Source organism: Oryzias latipes, chromosome 4 (genome assembly GCF_053564925.1).
Source record: "Oryzias latipes strain Hd-rR chromosome 4, Olatipes_Hd-rR_3.1".
NCBI lineage: Eukaryota > Metazoa > Chordata > Actinopteri > Beloniformes > Adrianichthyidae > Oryzias > Oryzias latipes.
In genome coordinates, this window is record NC_136240.1 from 34,232,920 (window position 1) to 34,252,973 (window position 20,054).

The 20,054-nt window shown below is 42.6% G+C and overlaps 1 protein-coding gene and 1 long non-coding RNA gene across 2 annotated transcripts; both read left to right on the forward strand.

The window, feature by feature from the left end:
• The first annotated feature begins 1,402 nt into the window (after window positions 1-1,402).
• On the forward strand, window positions 1,403-11,607 carry safb (scaffold attachment factor B). Its single transcript, XM_011474532.4, has 21 exons — window positions 1,403-1,751; window positions 2,013-2,109; window positions 5,256-5,320; window positions 5,407-5,601; window positions 5,679-5,738; window positions 5,835-5,868; window positions 6,631-7,036; window positions 7,366-7,409; window positions 7,485-7,591; window positions 7,665-7,814; window positions 8,250-8,323; window positions 8,432-8,478; window positions 8,558-8,643; window positions 9,504-9,646; window positions 9,781-9,880; window positions 9,977-10,173; window positions 10,271-10,424; window positions 10,508-10,572; window positions 10,663-10,721; window positions 10,813-10,867; window positions 10,954-11,607. The coding sequence occupies exons 1-21, from the start codon at window positions 1,599-1,601 to the stop codon at window positions 11,084-11,086; spliced, it is 2,424 nt and encodes an 807-aa protein (XP_011472834.1). The 5' UTR covers window positions 1,403-1,598; the 3' UTR covers window positions 11,087-11,607.
• A 498-nt stretch (window positions 11,608-12,105) lies between these two features.
• Window positions 12,106-15,850, forward strand: LOC144991960 (uncharacterized). Its single transcript, XR_013655652.1, has 4 exons — window positions 12,106-12,166; window positions 13,451-13,509; window positions 13,713-13,727; window positions 15,711-15,850. It is a non-coding gene; the product is annotated as an uncharacterized LOC144991960 (long non-coding RNA).
• Window positions 15,851-20,054: the final 4,204 nt, after the last annotated feature.

Here is a 20,054-nt window from a genome sequence, read left to right on the forward strand (position 1 = left end):
ACTTGATGATCTTGTAAGAAATAGAAGAAATGTGGAAAGCTTCACCTGCTTTTTATCTCAGAGTCTCACTGGTTGAAGTTTGGCCTAAAGATGTCCTGGATCCATCTTAGTGAATCGGATTGTTCAAAATGAACCAAATCAACTATGAATCATATCGCCAACTACAAATTATGATACGTATCGATAAAATGAATGGTTTCACCTCTAGCATAAATGAATAAATATTGACTACAGTTTTCCTTAATTCAGCTTCAAACTTTTTAGGACTGCAGCTTTTCAGGGTTCTATGCATTAACTTCTGCAAAGACAAGAAAAGCTGTTTCCAAACTGCTAAAACTGCTGATAAAGTTCTAGACAGGTTTGGTATGGAACTGATTCTGTAGCATAATTAAAAATAAAAGTCAAAACCAGAAATGCTTTTTCATTTTCAAAATGAAGCTGCATTTTTTTGACTCAAAATTAAAATGAACAAGCAATCCACCAAAATGCTTTTTCATTTTCTGATTAAAAACGGCTTATTATGTGTCATAATTAAAAGGAAAATGCAAAGAGGGGATTGTATTTTCATTTTAACATCCACCCTGCGAACATTGTCGCATTATTCAATTCCAATAAGCATTTCCAAAGGGGAGGCGGGGCGATGACGTCAGTGCTTTCTCCGTGTGTCCGGCTGCTAACAGACACAGACATGCTAGGAGCAGTGTAGCTTTGTGTTGGCGGCAGAGAAGAGGGCTTTCTGATGGTTGTGAACTTCTGACGATTGTACACAGCTTCTCAGGACTACGTAGCAGCATTCCCGCCTTCTGCGGTCGTCCTTCAGATGCACCGCGGTTCGTTGAACCCTTGGACAAGCTTTGTCTTCAGATGGGCAGCTGCCTTCGCATAGCGGAGCGCGAAGCCCTGCGATCCGAAGCTCCAGACTGCCGAAGACGAAAGTGCTGCTACGCAGATCTGACAAACTCTAAACCATCTTATGAATTTGTGTTTTCAGTGGTGTCCAGAACAAAATAAAGGCTAATGTAATTCCTACATATTTACATCTAACAAGCATTTTGAAGGATTGCTTTTTAATTTTAATTTTGAGTCATTTGATGCAGTTACATTTTGAAAATGAAAAAACACTTCGGTTAATCCATTTCAATTGTCAAATTAAACATTTCTAAATGAATTTTGCTACACATTTACCAGAGAACTTTTTGAAAATGAAATGTCAAATACCATTTTCTTTATCATTTTAATTAAGTGACAGAAGAAGCAGTGTTGAAGAAGAAAATGAAAAAAAACATTTTTTGGTGGATAGCTTTTTCATTTTAATTTTGAGTCAAAAAATGCAGCTTCATTTTGAAAATGAAAAAGCATTTCACGTTTTGACTTCTATTTTTAATTATGCTACAGAATTACTTCCACAGTTTGGTGTCATGTTTGTGTCAATACTGCACTGAAGCTAGGTGGCGCATGCGCCGTATCAGCAGCTTGTTTCGCGGCGTCCGCCATTTTGCACTCGCGCTAGCTTGTATCTCTAACGTCGGTGCTGCAGAATAAGGACGTCTACCGTTTGCCACGACACCGGGGTTTGGATCAGATAAGCGGGCCAAATCATGTCGAACCCGTCAGCAGACGCGGAACTTCCAGAGAACGCCGAAGTCCGAAAATTAACGGACCTGAGGGTAATCGATTTGAAGGCCGAGTTGAAGAAACGAAACCTGGACACGACTGGGGTCAAGAGCGTGCTGTCTGAGCGTCTTAAAAAGGTCAGATACCTTTTTTTGCCTTGCATTTAAATAAATCTGACTAATGTATGAAGTTTTAATTAAGGTCGACATTCGTCTTAATGGTGTGTACAGACGCCGAAGCATGAAGCTAGTTGTTGGGCTAACTTAGCGGCCTCGAGCTCAGCTGCATCATGTTAGCTAAGCTAGTGGCAGCCTTACTGATTTGATTAGTGGCTGCAACTCGTTTTTTTGTTTGTGCAAAATCTCAACTCTTCGGGTTTTACATTTCTGCACAAACAGGCTATTGAGGAAGAAGGTGGCAATCCAGACGAGATTGTTGTTGTCCCAGAGTCGACCCCCAAAAGAGCAAACGCTACACCCAAACGAGCTCCCAAAGGTAAGGCTCCTCCAATCCATTCTCGGGGCAGCCTGGCTCTTCCATAGTCCAGACAGGTTTCCAGCCAGCAGCCGTTTCAGTTTTCATTAGCCGTGAATCCACTTGTTTTTCGTAACCTTTTATGTTGTAACGAGCAGAGTTAACGGAAGCGACTCCCAATTGGCTCCCCGTGATTCATACGCGTGAATCTCAGGTTCAGAATGAAGGTAAACATGTTTAGTGTTCTGGTCAAGCAGGATGTGAAGGAACATGATCTTTGTTAAACCATTAAGACGCCTTCTTCCTGGAGTTTGCTGTTCCTAAAGATTAGATTAGATTAGATCAACTTTATAGTCATCCCACAATCATGGGGAAATTCTTTAGCAGCAAGAAAGACATTCAGAAATACAAACAGCAAAAAAAGTGGCATTCAAAGAGGATAAAGTCACCTTCAGAACAACAACATTATAGATAAATAACGTCATAGATACTCTATGACAAAGAAAATAAAATTTAAACAAAATATTTAAGTAAAAAATACACAGAAAAAGCAACCGCTAAAGAATAAAAAAAAATATCCACGTGTTTATCGTTTCTAGAATTGAAAGATCAAAAATAGGAAGGCTATATACTGTCTTGAGTAGTGGAGAGAAAAGGTTTTGTCCAGAAGGGCTGCACGGTTTGCGATTTTAGTAATCAATATTCCGCCGATGATGATATAACCTGTGATACATGAACAAATAGCAAAACAACTAAAGACATCATTTTCATGTCAAAGAGAAATAGTGTAGAATTTAGCTGGAGCTGAGAAACACCTGAATTTATTTAAATTACATAATTATTTATAAGAATCTTTTCGCGTATCAAGAGGTAAATAAAGGCGTAAATGTGTCGTTGCTTACAGAAAACACAAACAGCAAAGTGCCTTTCTGTCACTAGAAGTGGCTTTCTAGGAAATTCACACCAAGAGTTTTATGATTTCATACTGAACTTTTCACACAATGGTATATTTCAGGGGTCGGGAACCTATGGCTCGCGAGCCACATATGGCTCTTTTGATGGTCACATGTGGCTCGCAGACAAATCTTTAATTATACTTTTTTTTTCATTAGTCCAGTCCTTCTCGGGCGCGATGCGATGCCAGAGGCGCGGAGTAGTATCGGTGCTTGGAGAGAAAACTATCAGTTTACTATTATCTATTATTTCACAGAGTTTGCACCAGCCGGAAACCTGTGAATTGTCGTGCCTAAAACTGCGCGCTCCCGTCTCTGAGAATGAGCGCGCATTAGCGGGGACGGGATGTGTGAGGAAGAAAGCAGAGAGTGTGTGTGTGTGTGTGTGGGGGGGGGGGCACAGCAGGTGAATCGCACAGGGATTGTAAAAACGTAAAACCCGCTGCCCGTCACTCACTGCAGCGTGTGAGTGTGTGTTTGGCTCCGCGTCTGCATGTGATCAGTCTGTCTCACATCTACAGAACTTTCAGACCTACGATCACGTTTAAAGTCTCAACGCCTGCATGAAGCAGAAACTCACCACATAACCAGACTAGACAATCAGCAAAACTACCACGAGAAATACTCATCATTTATTAGCAACAGCATAACAATGTTATTCAAAATAATCCACAGACTTATTGTACTTTAAAATTGTTGAAATTACATCAAACATTTATTTGTATATTTAGTTTTAAACATATTGTCGCGGACAGAGTTTAACTGGGTGGCTGTTGGGCCGCGTTAAAAGTTCTGGAGTTCACTAAACGCATCATGCAGAGATCTGATTGGCTTTCAGTTCTGTCACTCAGCCTGTTGTTAGGTAGTTTGGACCAATGGGGTTCAGCTATGGGCCAAATAAGGGAAATGGGAGGGCTGGAGCGGGAGCAGGGGAATATAAAGTTGGGAGAAGCGCTCTCTCTTGTCTCGGCGGGAGAGATTCAGGAGTTGCTGATTTAATTGTACGGCGTTTGTTGTGGTCTGCAGTAACCAGAATAAAGAACTTTAAAAGAGGTTAAGTCTCCGTGCCTCAGTTGGGAAAGGGACACTACATTATTGTATGGCTCTTTTGAAATTAGATTTAAAAATATGTGGCGTTTATGGCTCTCTCGGCCAAAAAGGTTCCCGACCCCTGGTATATTTGAATAAAGATTATGTTTACCACAGTCATTGCGTTTAAACAGTTTGTATATTATTCAGTAAATAAAATTAAAAAAAATCTTTTTTAAAAAGAAGACACATTTCTAAATCTGAATACATCTAAAACCCTGCAGGCGACTGAATGCATTCATGTTGGTTTCTACAAATGAGATTTGGTGTTTCTTAATAATATCAAATGACTGCAACCGTTTATTTTGAATAAAAGTCAACATAACTTAAATTACACTCTACATAGGAGGCACCATCTAACATTAAAGGGCTCCATCCGATTGGTCAAATGCATAAACGGATTGATGTGATTTGTTAAAACACTTCCAAGATTTTTTTTAGCACATCTAAGGTAAATATTTACTGCAACGTTCGTCGTCTTTTGCTATATGCATATTGCACAGCCTGATATCACGATAACGATAAATCTGCAAGTTGTTTATAATCCACAGAAAACTACAATTCTCAGAGCCGCACTCTTTCACATTTGATATTATTAAGAAACACCAAATCTCATTTGTAGAAACCAACATGAATGCATTCAGTCGCCTGCAGGGTTTTAGATGTGTTCAGATTTAGAAATGTGTGTTCTTTTAAAAATAAATGTTTTTAATTTTATTTACTGAATAATATAAAAAATGTTTAAACTTAATGACTGTGGTAAACATAATCTTTATTCAAATATACCATTGTGTGAAAAGTTCAGTTTGAAATCATAAAACTCTTGGTGTGAATTTCCTGGAAAGCCACTTCTAGTGACAGAAAGGCACTTTGCTGTTTGTGTTTTCTGTAAGCAACGACACATTTACGCCTTCATTTACCTCTTGTTACTCGAAAAGATTCTTATAAATAATTATGTAATTTAAATAAATTCAGGTGTTTCTCAGCTCCAGCTAAATTCTACACTATTTCTCTTTGAAATTCACTTCTATTCCAGTGAAAGTTGTTGTAATTAAGGTTAGAAATATGCTCTTTCGTTGTGAGTTTGACAGAGACATAATGTTTAAAAACCTTTATTGTTTTTAGGTATCACGCTTGAAAACAATGAAACAGAAGACGGGTCTGTGGAGGAGGATTCTCGTGGCGAACACGTACGTTTGGATGTCGTCTCCTCTGAGTTTACACGCCGCTGTCATGGTGGCTAACAGACTAACGGGTTGAAAACGTTCCCCATCAGGAGGAGCTTCTGGATGATCCAGAGAACATGCAAGACATGGACATCCTTGACATGAATATTCTAGATGATACGGAGAACGACAGCGGCATACTAGCCGAGGATCATCTGGATGGTGCCGAGAATTTTGACAGGGAATATGCTGCCGGGTTGGACGAAGAACACGACTTTGAGTCAGAAGAAGCAAGAGGTTTAGAGGTGAGACTAGAGCTTGAAATGAGTATCTGGACTGGAAAACAGTAAAGTAACTGCATGTTTTGTGTGTGTTTTAACAGCTGGACCACTGTGAGCTGTTGGACAAGGATGAAGATGGACAATATTTATCCTCTAATATGGTATGTCTTCTGACACGTGTAGCTGAAGCTTGCAGAGGAAGTCAAAGTGTGTTTTTCGTCATCCTAATTGACTTTTTTTCTCTTTTCTTTGGTAAGGATGGAGGCGGAGATGGGCCTGGAGAACAAACAGGTACTATGGGGGGGAAAAGTTTGGCAGAGGTGCTTTTCGTGGTGTTGGACTTGGAATGCAAACACTTGACTTGGTTAAAAAACAAGGGGAGAGACTGGAAGCCCAAAGGGAATTGCTGGCTTTGTGTTGACGATTGGTTAACCATTATTGATCGGATCTCTTGAAAACACTGGAAACTTTTCCTGCTGTTTTGTTTTTTGTGCCAACATGACAGTGGGTGACGGTTCGATTCACAAGGGCAGCAATAACATCTTATGGTCAGGCAGGTTGCAGCTGTTCAAGGTGATTGTAGTCTTTTTAAGTTGCTACTGGAGACGAAGAGCAAAGAAGACCCCCAAAGATTTATAAAGCATTACAACTTTTTAAGGACACGAAGCCCCTGGACTTAAGCCGACGTTTTGGTCAAAACAAAGGACTCTGGAAAAGTCAAAGGCTGAAAGAAGACGGACCGCCGCACTGTCTGCCATGTGGCTCTTTTCTGCACTGAACTCTTTGTCTGCTTTGGGACAGACAGGTGAACTGAGTGACACGGCTCACCTTGGAAGATGACCGAAAGCGTCAGTCCTCCTAGTTGCTCGGTTGTCCTCCAGCTTTTGGGTTTTCTTCCAGTCTCTTCGTTAGGGTCTTGTTCTTAAAACTTTCGGAGCACAGGCCAGTGGTCATGGCGCTCCTAATCCAGGCCTTGCCAGTTCCTCCTTTACCCATTGATGTGTTTCCGAAGTGATTAAACTATGTGCCATTCTATTCCTGTTAAATCCGTAGAAAATGACAAAGTAGCCGGGTCTTGTTTATCTGAGCCGCTTAAAGAAGAGCCCCACCAGAGCCACGAGTCGGGCCCCGAAGAAGAGCAAGCTGCCACCGCTGGAGGGGAGGACAGTGTGTCCAAGGCTGACGCCGCCGCCCGTGGAGATGTGGGAAGCGACCAGGATAATGTGGAGACTGGAGCCAAAGAGGTTGGGGACGCACGCAAAGTCCCCGAAGAGACATTTGTCGCTGAAAACGAAAGCTCGCAGGCTGTTAGTGTAAGCAAACAGGGCGGCACAGGGGAAACTGTTGGTTCAGAAATGGGGTCTAAGAAGGGTGAGGATGAGAAGACGGAAGAGAGCGCTGCTGCGGACTCAGCCCTGAAAGAGTCGTCCTCTGTTGAGGGCGACGATCAGAAGAAGAGGTTTGTCGTTTTCTGTATACTAGAAACCACAATGGTTTATCTCTATTGCTTTGGCCCCTTTGTGTTAGCAAAATGTGGATGCTTTTTGGAGGTAAAGATGCTCTTCACATGCGTGTGTTCATGTCATTCCTAACGCTCTCCTACTTTACTTTCTTTAATGAGTAATGTATTTCTACTCGAGTATGGTAAAGTTCTTCATATTCTGCTTAGTCCACTGCACTTTTGGAATGTGAATGGTTGCTGAAAGTGAAGTATGTGGCTCAGAAACAGGAGTGCAGACGTGTCTGGGGGGCGTTCAGATGCTAACAGCTCGCTGTCCTTCTCTCTAGCTCCGAGGACAAAGATGGAAAGGCCGAGTCAAAGGATGAAAAGGGTGAGCTGCTTTCTTCTCTGGGGTGGTTCCAGTTGTTTGTCTTTTGTTGCTCAGTGAAGTTGTCTGCGTGTGCAGCCGCTGGAGGTGGTGCTGCCGCGAGTAGCAGGAATCTGTGGGTCAGTGGTTTGTCCTCCACCACCAGAGCGACTGATCTGAAAAGTCTGTTCAGCAAATACGGAAAGGTTGGTCTCATCGGCACCAGCTTAAGATCCCCTCAGGCGTCGCTCGCTAAAGGGAGACGTACATCTTCTGCAGGTGGTCGGAGCAAAGGTGGTGACCAACGCCAAGAGTCCCGGCGCTCGCTGCTATGGCTTCGTCACCATGTCGTCCTCTGAAGAGGCCACCAAATGCATCGGCCAGCTGCACAGGACCGAGCTTCACGGGAAGATGATCTCTGTGGAGCGGGTGAGAGCTTTGACTGCCGTCACACGCTTCTGTTCTTCTGTGGGATTCATGTACAGATTCATAAAATGATCACTTCAATTGATACGCATTCATATCCAAGAAAAATAAAGACATCTCTGAAGTGATTTCCTGCTGAAGATTTATCGTCTGGAGCGCCTGGTTGTGTATGAAAGACTTCAGACTAATATATTTATAAACCTCGACAGATTCATTTAAATGCGACTATAACGACTAAAAATCAAACTCATTTTAGTCATTCATTTATTCATTTTCTAATCCGTTTTCTCCCTTTTGGGGTCACGGGGCTGCTGGAGCCTGTCCTGGCCACTTGCGGGCGAAATTGTTCATTTAAGTCAAATTAAAACAAACAAAAAAAAAACTGATTGTACTTTGAAGGCAAATGTTCTAAAAATTAATTTAAAAACCTATTTTTAGGCTAAAAATGAGCCGGCGGGGAAAAAGCCTGCAGAGAAGTCCGGCACAGAGAGAAGACAGTCCACCGACTCCAAGTACGCAGGAACCCAGCTTTAGATCTTTTATCTGGTATTTTGAAGAAGGCGGGAAAGATTTTCTGTTTGTTTTAATGCGGCCCCCCCCCCCCCCCTGTTTAATTTCAGGTCTGATGGAAAGGAAGAAAAGTCTGAGGGAGAAGGAGACGGCAAAGGTTCGCCTCACTTTAAAAGCAAAGGCCTGTGATAAGTTATTGAACATTTTTGAACAGGCGTCTCCTTCTGACCTTCCAGGGCGAAACGAGAGGACTGTGGTTATGGACAAGTCCAAAGGAGAACCGGTTATCAGCGTCAAGACCAAAAGCAAGAGCCGGGACAGGGTGAGCACTGCCGTCCAAATTTAAAATGATTCCCTCACAATTCAACTCTCAATTTATGACATTTCTCTGCAGGAAAGCCCCCCCATCAACGTTTTAGCTTTTTCTTTTTTTACACGGGGCTGCAGTTATTGTTGTCGTTTTGCAGCCCTTCTGACTGCGCCTTTGAGCGGAGATTTGACAAAATGTGCACGCGCCTAGAACCCGGTGGGGTTCTAGATGCAGTTCTAGGAACTGGGGCCAAAATTGAATGTGGCTTTAAAAAAAAAAATCCTCTGACGAAACCAAAACGCGTACATCCGGAACATCCAAAGGAAGCTTTGAAATTATTATGGGATAGTTCCACAGGACCTACGACTTGACGGCCATGTTGTGGCAACGAGTGAAAAGTGGACCATTTCTGCACAGAATGAGAGGAAAAAAGCTTCTTTCTTTGGAGCATCCTTCACAAGTTAAATCTACAATCGCAACCAAAGCATTGTTGACCTTTGAACTTGGGAAGAGGCTGCCATCTTAAATGCCCCCCACCCAAAAAAAGCTACATATTTAAACCCCTCCCAGGGATTTAAATCTATCGCCTCCTAACTCCTCGAGCATCACCAGGAAGCAATTTGTGGGGGAAATCTTGGATTTAGAATTTGCAGATTTTAAACAGTGATAGCGGGGCGAACTCACAAGAGTTGCGTTTCCCTGTTGTGAACATTAAATACACAAATCCTTGGGTGAAGCTGATCGACACCATATAAAATGCAATATTGATCATATTAGGACGTGGTCAACAAAAACTCTCAGCTGTTCAGGTGTTTCAAAGTCATCCACCGATGCTCATGGCTTGAATGTTTTTTTTTTTTTAACTCCTGCAGAGCACAAAGAGCCGCGATCGTAAGTCCTCCAGTAAAGAAAGGAAAGACATCCTGACATTCGATCAGATCAAGAAGCAGAGGGAGCTGGAGCGGCAGAGGCAGTTCGACAGGGAGCTCAGGGAGTGGGAACGCCGCCGATTTACGTAAGAACCTCCCGTCAGCCACACTCCAATACTCATTTCTAGTCGATGAGTGATGGCGTCCTTTCCACTGACACCATTGCTACACACAATCCATTAGATTCCTGATCCTCTGTGTTCGATGCTTTCTCTTTCAGCGATCGGGACAACCGTCCGGACCGCGAGCGCGAGCGGATCCGTCTGTTCCGTGAGAGAGAGGAAAAGAAGCACCTGCTGCGGAAGAGACACTGGCTGGAGGTAAAATGCGGCCACTTGTTGGTTGTTCTTTAGTTGGTGAGAACGTTTAGAGTCGACTTGACTTTCTTCATGTCAACACCTGTTGATCTCTGTCAGACTGAGAGGGAGCGCCTTGAAGCCGACCGCATGGAGCGGCAGTTCCTGGAGCGCGAACGGATGCGGATCGAGTACGAGAGGAGGCGCGAGCAGGAGAGGATTCTCAGGGAACGCGACGAGCTGAGGCGGCAGCAGGAGCAGCTTCGCTACGAACAGGACCGCCGCCCCTTCAAAAGGCCGTACGACATGGAGGGCAGGTAAGCTGAGACGCGGAGGTCGGGGTCTGGTGGCGAGACGGGTCGGTGGGCCTCGCCGTCGTCGCCAGAAATGCTGAAGATGCGGCATTCTCTGCAGGAAGGAGGAGTGGCCTGACAAGCGCATGGCCATGGACGACCGTTACGGCCGTTCCGACTTCGGCCGCCAGGATCGCTACCAGGATTTTGACCACAGAGACCGGGGCCGATTCGCAGACAATCCTCGGGGGATGGGCCCCGACAGAGACGGACAGGTAAGAAACCGAATCTTCTGAACTCATCTGCGTCTTCTGGCTGTTTGTGTGTGAAAGTCACGAGAGCTGCTTTCTGCTTTCAGCACTTTTCAGACAGACACAGCAGGGAGTCTTGGGGTGGGGGCTATGACAAGCGCATGAACCCCAGGTGAGTGTCCCGCCCCCCCCTGCTGGTGGGGCCTGTATGAAGCCTCGTTCAGATGCAGGAACGTCTAAAAACGATTGTCTTGTTTTGAAGGGATGGCGGCCGTGACTGGGATTCTGGTCGGAAGATGGATGGAGACCGGCCTTGGCAAGGTTTGCAGATCCAAGCAGAACCCGTTCATGTTTGAGCTGCCGTAGTTCCTTTAGGCAACATGTCTGAGCTCCAACTTTTCTACGCTTCCAGGTCGTGACGGCGCCGTGCCGGGCCAGAGCCACATGGCTCGTGGAGGAATGGCGGGGTGAGTTTTTGTCTAGTTTCCGGTAAAAGCGCCCTCCCCCTCATTTACAGCCTGTTAGAATGATGTGTTGGTTTTCTGCCCCTCAGGCGTGGAGGCTACATGAACGCAGGAGCCTCTCAGTCGCTGTCCGGACCCCTGAACAGAACAAATCCCATGATGCCGGGCGGCGGCGGCGGTGCTGGCGGACTGCAGGGAGGAGCGTTCGGGCGGCGTTATTGATCTGCTGAAACACGGACTTTGTCAGACGGTCATTTCTCGTGGATGTGGCCATCCTGCTTTTGTACATTACGCGTGTTTATGTCATACTTTAAATCCATTTTTGATGGATTCCTCCCACTTCCTGCTTTGGGCGCCACTGTGACGCCGTGCAAACACTGACGGTGTGAAGGAGAACGTCTTCAAAGCTGTAAGAAATGTTTACCTGGACTGACGGACCTGACCTCACCAAACGCCTCGTGTCTCCGTTCAGCTTGATCTGTTTTTTGTTGTTTTTTTTAGAATAAAGATGCTTCAGTTTTTGCTGACACGGCCTTTTTGGTTTCTTTTAATTACATCCTTTTTTCTGTTTTAAGTGTTGCTTGTTAGATCTTCCATCGAAGACTGAGACGTCGCGTGTAAAAAGTCAAAGGCGTTTTAGTTCCACTGATTATGGATGGTTCTTTTAATACTAAACTTGATTCAGAACAGTCGACATCTTGTAAAATCCACACGATGAAACAAAAATAAAAGGTTTTCCAGGATTTTGGAGTGAGTTCATGCTTTAGCACAACTTTCATCTCTTTTTTCATAGGAAAAAGTCTATTAATTAGAATTAAGTCATGCAAAGTCAGATAATTATTTTTAAAAATTAAAGGAAAGTTGTAAAATAAGAAAATTACCATAAAGTCATGCAGTCAGATCATTTAAAAAAATTAAAGTATAGTTGTAACATTAAAATAATTTAAATAACAATTACAAGGATCGAATAAAATTAGGATCAAATAGTAAAGTTTTAAGAAAAGTAAATGACAGGTACGAAAAGTCTATGGAGCCTTTAAATGTCACCTAAAACAAGTCACGTGGTTTGTCACAGAGGTTTCTTGATTCAGCAGTTTGGATGTCGCGTGCACCAAAAACAAAACCCCCTTTGGCGGGCTTTAGTTCCAGCATGATGACGTCACTGCCTGAGCTTCACAGGGATTGGTCGTAATCCCGGAGGAGCGCAGCGGCACCTGCTGCAGGGAGCTCATTAGGGTGATTGGCTCCAGCTTTGGCAGAGTGGTTCAGATGTCCGGGATGGAGTTCTGCGGAGCTGGTCAGGTCAGTGGTTCTCCGGTCTGTTTGTGAAGTTCTGGTTCTCGAACCTGAACTCTAGAGTCACGCGTGAGGTTTTTGTGGGAGCTGCTCCTCAGGCCTGAGAATTTAGATGTTCCAGCACAGAGAATGTGAGTCACAGGAAAAGGTTTAGTTCCTTTTTGTAGAAAACTTTTTGCTTATGTTTTTACCCCCCCCCCCCCCCGTTCTCAAATCAATGATCAACAATTATAGTAAACTGATCCAAAAGTAAAACATAAATGTAAGCTAAATAAATTCATGAATATATTCAGTTTTTCTTCATGATTTGGGGAACAGCAGCTGCTTTTTGCTTCCTGCGGTTGCATCACTTGCTGTTCTTTAAGGTTAATAGACTTTAATTGGGGTTAAACTTGTTCCCTGTAGAAATATAGCTTATTGATCCTAAACATAATCAGAAAAACTAAATATAAAATTGACCTTGAGAACAAAATCTCAATACTAAAAATATTTGCTTTACTTTAAGTAATTTGTCCAACTTCAGTCACTTGTGAATCTTTAAAAATGGTGACTTTTTGCTTTTAATGTTTTTTGTAATGTTTTTTAATTTTAAAGTTCAACTTTAGTAATTAAAAAAATCTATTTTCAAAGCCTGCTGTGATCTTTTAATTATGTATATTCTGTTTTTAGCCCAAAAAGAATCGTTTTTCCAGGACAGTGACCGTAGTTTGTTAGAAACTCTCCTCAAGGGTTGTGGGTAGGACCAATGGTGTAGTGCAACCCCGCCCCTTTTCCCATCCCCGGTACTGAGAGCTCAGCAGGGAGCTTAATTTTCTACAGATGTCCTCATCATAATGCATGACGGAGCATGTTTAAAACACCTGGAACACGAGTTTCTATGAGAAATTCCAATTTAATTGTTTTTTTCCTCCACTGTCAGACATTAGATCCATAGAGGTCTGACTCTAAACTGGACAGCTGATTTTGCTCGCCATTTTGTTGCCGGTAAAGGTCGTGAAGGGCTGTAAGCTAGTGGGGGGGAATAGACTATGGTCACGTGCACAATTTAGAGGTGAATTTGTAATCGACTCCTGCCGTTAAGCAAAAACTGTCCTTGAAAACATTTTTTTTTTTTTTTTTTTTTTGCTAAAACAGACAATCATAACTAAAAAGACGCTTTAAAAATGGATCAAGAGGAATTTAAATGCTGAGATGTCTGTCAGCCATGTTTAAAAACAGAAGAGCATTGGAAATGAGTTTTCTGGCTGAAGCAGAGCGTTGACTGTGGCTGTACTCTGACCTGTTTCCCAGGATTCCTTGCTGTCCCGGAAAAAGAAAAGTGGACCTCAAGCACACAAAGAATCAAAGAGGTAAACATTTCAAACACTGAAGGATGGCTGACCATGGAGGCTGTGGAGAACCCAGAGCCCTCATGTGACGCTGTTCTGCCATCAGCAGGATGGTGGCGCCATAAGCGCTTCGACTAGAAATGTTCTGTAATGGTGGAGGCTAAAGACACTTCTGTTTCTATGAATAAACTTCTAAAGAACTTATTTTTTTCTTTTCTTCTCAGGAAGATCTTCAACCAGTAAGTTCTTGGTTTTTATTTTTTTAAGTGTGGCCGCTGTGCCCATCTTTCCCTCTTTCTCTAAGCTTGCATTGAAGGTGACTTCCTTTATTTAATGTTCAGGGCAGCAGGGAGCTCTCTGCCTGGTTTGTCTTGGTCACAATGAGGTTTGAACTTATTGTTTCAGGGCCTTCTCAGCTAAAATGTCATCTGGTGCACTAAACCTTCCTCCTGCAGGTCTTCTAGATCAGTAGATGCAGCTGAAACTTCTAGCTTCTGTCCTTCCTGTCTGACCTCTAAGACCTCTAGGAGGTCAGACAGGAACAGATGGAAACAGAAAACACTGTAGTTTTAGTAAACTGGACCGGCCTCATCGATTTGCGCTTCCGTCATTTCACATTTTCCGCCATTTTTTGGGAGATTTTATTTGCGTGCTGATCTTCAAAGGTACGTGAGACAATTTTCCCTTTTAATGCACACACCCACATTTCATTTGCGTGGAGCATTTCGTCATGGAGTCCTCAAAGGTATGTGATGTCCAGCTCTCTGCTGTTCCTTCCTGGGCGCCGTGCCGCCACACTATACCACCTTGTGGCCGCCGTGCCATGTCTTTCTCTTCTTTTTGTTGGCCGCCGTGCCTATTTATTCTGTTGAAGCTTGTGTGAACTGCAAGTTTTTAGTTTTTCACCCTGAAAATGATTTGTCCATTTTAGTCTGAGCCTGTTTCAGTAAGTTCAGCCTCATCTGTGGTGAAGTCACCTTCAATGCTTCTTCTCTGTCAGGGAAAAGCTGAGCAGCCAGGCTTTAGTGTTCGCCCTCATTGGAACATGGAGGTGTGGAAGCGTCCAGTCTGGTCCGGTCTGTAGTTTGATGGCTGTTGGAGCGTCTTACAGGTTGTGGTTGTTGGGCTGGAGCTGAATCAGTGGAGTTATTGGTTTGACTTGGAGAGGGAAAGAATCCTTTTCTTGGTCTGCTTCTGCTGTGCTTGTGACAGTTTGTGCAGGTTTTTTTTTTTTCCAGGTGGTGCTACGAAAGGTAAGACCCATTTTTCTTTATTGACTGCTTCCGTGCGCTTGGCCTTCCCGCCGTGGATGAGCCTGTTTCACTGTGCTGATTTAGAAGATCATGTCTCTGTGATGGTCCAGTCTGGTTGGGACTCTTTGAAAAATGGTCTCTGGTTTGAGTTGTTGAATATGGATTTGGTTGGTTCATGAATGTGAAAGCCCAGCCCACAACCAGGGAGCTGTAGATCAGGGAGGACTGCATGCCCCGCCTGCCACACCCACCTGTGTTGGTGATGCATGTCTGAACAGTTTGGGGGTTCTTCTCTGGATGGTTCACTTTCTTCCTGTCAGTTCACATTTGAACTCCACTTCTGTCTCAGATGTCATTTAGATCCACTGATCTCTCACTCCTTCTGGATCAGAACGTTCTTGGTGCTTCTCTGGTCCTTTGCAGTAGTCTGGGGTTTCCTTTGTTCTAAATTGTCTTTTCTCTACGGGGTTTTTTTATTCTCTGGCTGCATCTACTCTTTCAGATCCTGTGACTTTTTTTTTTTTTTCCCTCTTCACTCTGGATCCTCTTGTCCGTCTGCATGTACCGTTACTCTTCTGGAGCCGTCTTGCCTTTCCGTCCAGGTATTTGGTCTGCTTGTTCCTTTTTCTCAGATGTTCCTCTAAACCATCTTACCGGTTGCTTCTCTCTTAAATCCTAATCTAACCTCTTTAATGCTGTCTTTCCCTTTTCCAGGCCTCTCTGGGTCTCTAAAACTTAAAAATTTTAAACTTAATCTTAAATATCTTAAATCTTTTCAATAAATTTTAAAAGTGCAAACTTTGGTGTTAAAATAAAACAAAATAATTTCACAAAACAGCTGCAATATTAAATATGAAGGAAAAAATTTTCATGCTCCAAAACATTTGGTCTTCTCCCAAAATGCCTTTTTCTCTGGTTCAGGTTCAATTTCTAATTTTAATATTATTTTTTTACTATACTCACGTGAAGGGAGGCCTCCCTGCAGAGGATTCATGCAGCAACAGCTTACAGGGAACTTCCTGCTTGAGCTGAAGCTGAAACCAGGATGTTTGTTCTGCAAGACTCAGCGATCTGGGATGGATGTTCAGTGTCTGAAGCTCTCTTTGGATGTTGAAGATTCCTCCGGCTAGTGAACTGTCCCTCCAGAATGCTCAAAGCTTCAGCGACTTGATGTTAACGGACGTATGACCCACTGTGGAGACGATAAAAGGACAATGGACGTGGATCGAAGCCTCATTTTACTCAGACAACGCTTGCTCCATGAGAAAATGTGCAACAAATGGACACAAATACAAAGGGGGGGAAAAGCTTTGAATGTTACTGAGAACTGTTGGACAGATCACTATCAGCAGATCACAATGTGGAACTGGATCAGTGGCTATGGAGCAATTCCACCAAAGGCTTGACACTTGATTTCAAAAACCAAAGAGTGAATAATCTGCACTGTGAAAGTCCAATCACATGGGCAAACGTTTCTTCAAACTCCAATGGACAACCTATTGTTACTAAAGTGTACAGCCAAAGGAAAAGGTTTTTGTTCCTGATGGACATGATGTACAGAGCGGAACTCACTCAAACACTAAATGGAATTCATTTATCTTGCTTTATACACCTAGAAGGGTTCTACAGCATCAAACTGGAGCAGACCATTGACTTTGGTTCTAAAGTACAACATTGAATTGTGTCTAAGAATCCTAACATGATGCCAAGCTCAAGATGTTTACCACATGTGAAATTGTTGATCAGATTAGATGCGTTGCAAGAATTTTTGGCAAAAGCTGCTTGGAGAAAGGGTACAAGTACTCAACGTTACACTATTTACTTACAGAGAATCTCAATGGAACAGTCTTCCTACTGAAAACAATGGAGTTGTGACTGTAGATGTACACAAGACGCTACAGAACAAAAAATGTGGACTGGAGCCAAACGTCTGAAGGAAATGGTTTCTTGGGAACTGGACCTAGAAGAGAAGCAGTTCTTGACATTAACAACCTAAAGTGTTCAGAGAGCACCATGGGACTTTTTACTTTTCTGGGTAAATTTAAATCAATCAGTCCAAAGAGGATTGGATTTGCGTTCAGGCGCTCCACCAAAATGAGTTAAACAATGGTGTTTTGGGAAAAAACCATGTTATGGTTTGAATCTACATGGTCTGTAAATGATACAGGAGTCATTTAAAACTGAAGGTAGTGTTTTGGTTTTCAGGTTGAATTTCAAAAGCAAAGCTCTGGACTCTGGAGAAAACACCATGTGATGCGTTCATGGTTCTGTTTGGGTTTTGTTCTGAGTTCAGGCTAAACTGACAAACTGGTACTGATGAGTGGAAGTTGGATTTTAACTTTTTTTTTCTTTCTCCCATATTGAAAGAAGTCTGTATTTTTGCATTAATCTCTATACATTGTTTAATTTCCTCTATAAAAATGCATAATGTTCTTCTGCCCTTAAAGCCTAACATTGCACTTTCAGGTTGACTGTACATGAATAGCATGGATGGTCTACACTTTGTCATGTTTTCTTCCTGGAGGCAGAATAAACTGCCTCTTTATAATTGAACATTTCCTTACAGCCTCTTTTATCTGAATGACTTCATTATAAATGTTTGGTGTAAATGCATTTGATCCTAACTGCTTTTACCCCCCCCCCCCCCCCCCCCCCCCCAACATGTCTGGTATTGTATTGGTTGGTTTGAGGATTTGTTCACAGGAAGCTCCGCCCTGGAGCGGATTACAACAAAGACTTTACTTTGTTAGGTTTAAAAAAACTGTTCTGTCAGTTTTACTCAAATGCTCCACAGGACTGAGATGCATTGTAATGTCGGTGCATCAGTCAGAATGTGTTCAGGAGGGATGGCTTGGTCTCTCTGTATTAACCCTAACCCTCTCTGTGATGTCGTCACTTGTTGACTAAAATGTTTCAACAAAACCCTGAAACTTTCTTGCAGGCTCAAATATTTTGTAAGCTTGAATGTGGATCATCAAGCATAATTTGTGCTGCCAATCATTGTTGGTTCAGTGATGCTCTTTATCCACAGTGACTGTGGTGTAAAGCTTCATGCCTCTCTAAATGGCGGTTGAACATTTATTGACTGCCTGTTGACGCCGTCCTGTGTTTGGCTTCTATTGAGGCCTTTCTGGTCTTTGCCAAATCTCCTGACTCTGAACGGACACGTCTGTTTTGGAGGCAGAATAAGCTGCCTCTGATTTTTACTGGGAGTTCTAACCGATTACAGGATTACTGTATCCCCTAAAGGAAGGAAGTGTCTGACTTTATTTTGACTTAACTGACCATGTTGTTTATGTTTTTAATGGTTTTCTTTATAAAATTGACCTTTTTGCAGGTTTATCTCACTGGATTGTGTTGTGTTTGAGGTTTTTGGTCCCATTTGTTGGAACTGCTTTGAGGAACCCATCTGAACTTTAAAACGTCTGCATCCTCACGTTTCCAACAGGAGGTTCTGTTGGTGTAGAATAACACCCTGCAACTGTTTCAATATTCAAGCTGGGTTGACTTGAATATTGCAGATTCAATGTTTCTGGTCGAGGTGCAACAATTTTTATCATATTTTCACTGTTTTTATTCATGCAAAGTATGAAGGTTGTGCTGGTAAAGGGGAAACCTCCACTAAATGCCTGCTATAGCACTGGTTTCTTTAAAAAGACCTGATTGTCACCAACTTACTGAGGATTTGTCAATTTGTTAACCAAACTGACTCCTAGATGGCAGAATATTGACGTCAAGGTATTTTTGGATTCTAAAATGCTTTGAATGGGATCAGGATGGTATTGGTGGATGGGTTTTCATTCATAATAAACTCGTGGACTCCTTCACCTGGAGAAATGAGAGCCTTCAACATTTCAGGATCATAAGATGTTGAACTTTTGATCTTTTACCACAAGTTTGATTCTTAAAGTTTGGATTTCTTCAACTTCTGCACAAGATACTTGAACTGTAAGGGGAACATGACTGCATCAAAACGTAACGTTGAAGTCCGTCTGAGCTCAAGACAAAAGGAATCTGTCGAACAGACATTTTCAAAAGTCTTGACATGATTGTGGAAACTGTTGAACTGCAAAGAAAGCTGGAGCCCAAAGTCATGGGAACAGGCGGTTTGGGACTCATTCTACTAACCTTAGAAGATGGAGATTAATGTATGGCCATGAATTAAGGAGTTAAATGAGGTTCAACATTAGTGACAACATATTGGATGGTGTGAAGCTGGTTCCTCTGTTTCCTTTTGCAGCTGCAAGATCTGTGGCACGTTTGAGACGGTTTCATGTGATCCAGCTGGACCTTAAAGGTTTCTTCTCTCCGTCTGAAACTGAAGCTCATTTGAAAAAAAAAAAAAAAAAAAAGTATTGCCAAAAAAACTGTTCAAACTCTGAGCAGACCTGGAAACGGGATACTTCTTCAGTCTCACTACTTTGGACTTCCTGGAACGCTGAGCTTCACAAAAGATGGAGCCTCCATGTGGCAGTGGGATCTAAAGCACTGCGGCGATGCGGTTACCGTTCTGTCTGTCTGCATGAGCAGAGGAAATAGTTTAAGGAAAACCTGTTCGGAAGTTTGAGTTCAAGAACTGATCTACCTCCTAATGTATCGGCAGTGGGAGAAGTATTAAAAGGTAAAACTCACGATACTTATGTCAAATACGGATGGTCTTAAATGTCTTTAGTTAGGTGTTCAACTAATACAGTTTAAACTTGGTTTAAAAAAAAAAGTAAGGCGTTGTTTATTATATTTTCATCTGACTAAAAGTAGTCTGGCAACAAATGTTTTAAAATGTAAATAAAAACCAATTTACAAATAAGCAGATTTCATCCCAATCTAATGAAATGTGAGAAGGTAATGGATTTAAAAATTTCCAGTAATACTAAATTGTTACTAGAAGGTAAACCACAGATTTTAAACAAATTAGATTTGGTTAGGGTAATGCAACCACAAGGAGCACCGTCCAGTGCTTTCATGTGCCTGTCCCAAGTCCGGGTAAATGCAGAGGGTTGTCGGGTGGACATCCGGCGTAAAACAACCAAATCAAACGGTAACTCTGTGGTCTCTGAGCAACTTAAATCAAATTAAACTTGACTGCATCCAAATACTGGTCGTATGCAGAACGTGAAATTCTTTAAAGTACTTGGTCACTGAATTTAAAAGCTCTTGGAAAACTAAGTCTCTCTGCCTGCAGGTTCAGTCCAACACAGAGGACTTTAGCAAAACCATCGTCCCACCAGAAGGACGGACTGTAGCTGGAAAAAACGGTTACCAGTGGAAGTTTTAAGTATAAACTTTTGAATGCAGGGTTTTTTTTTTTTTTTT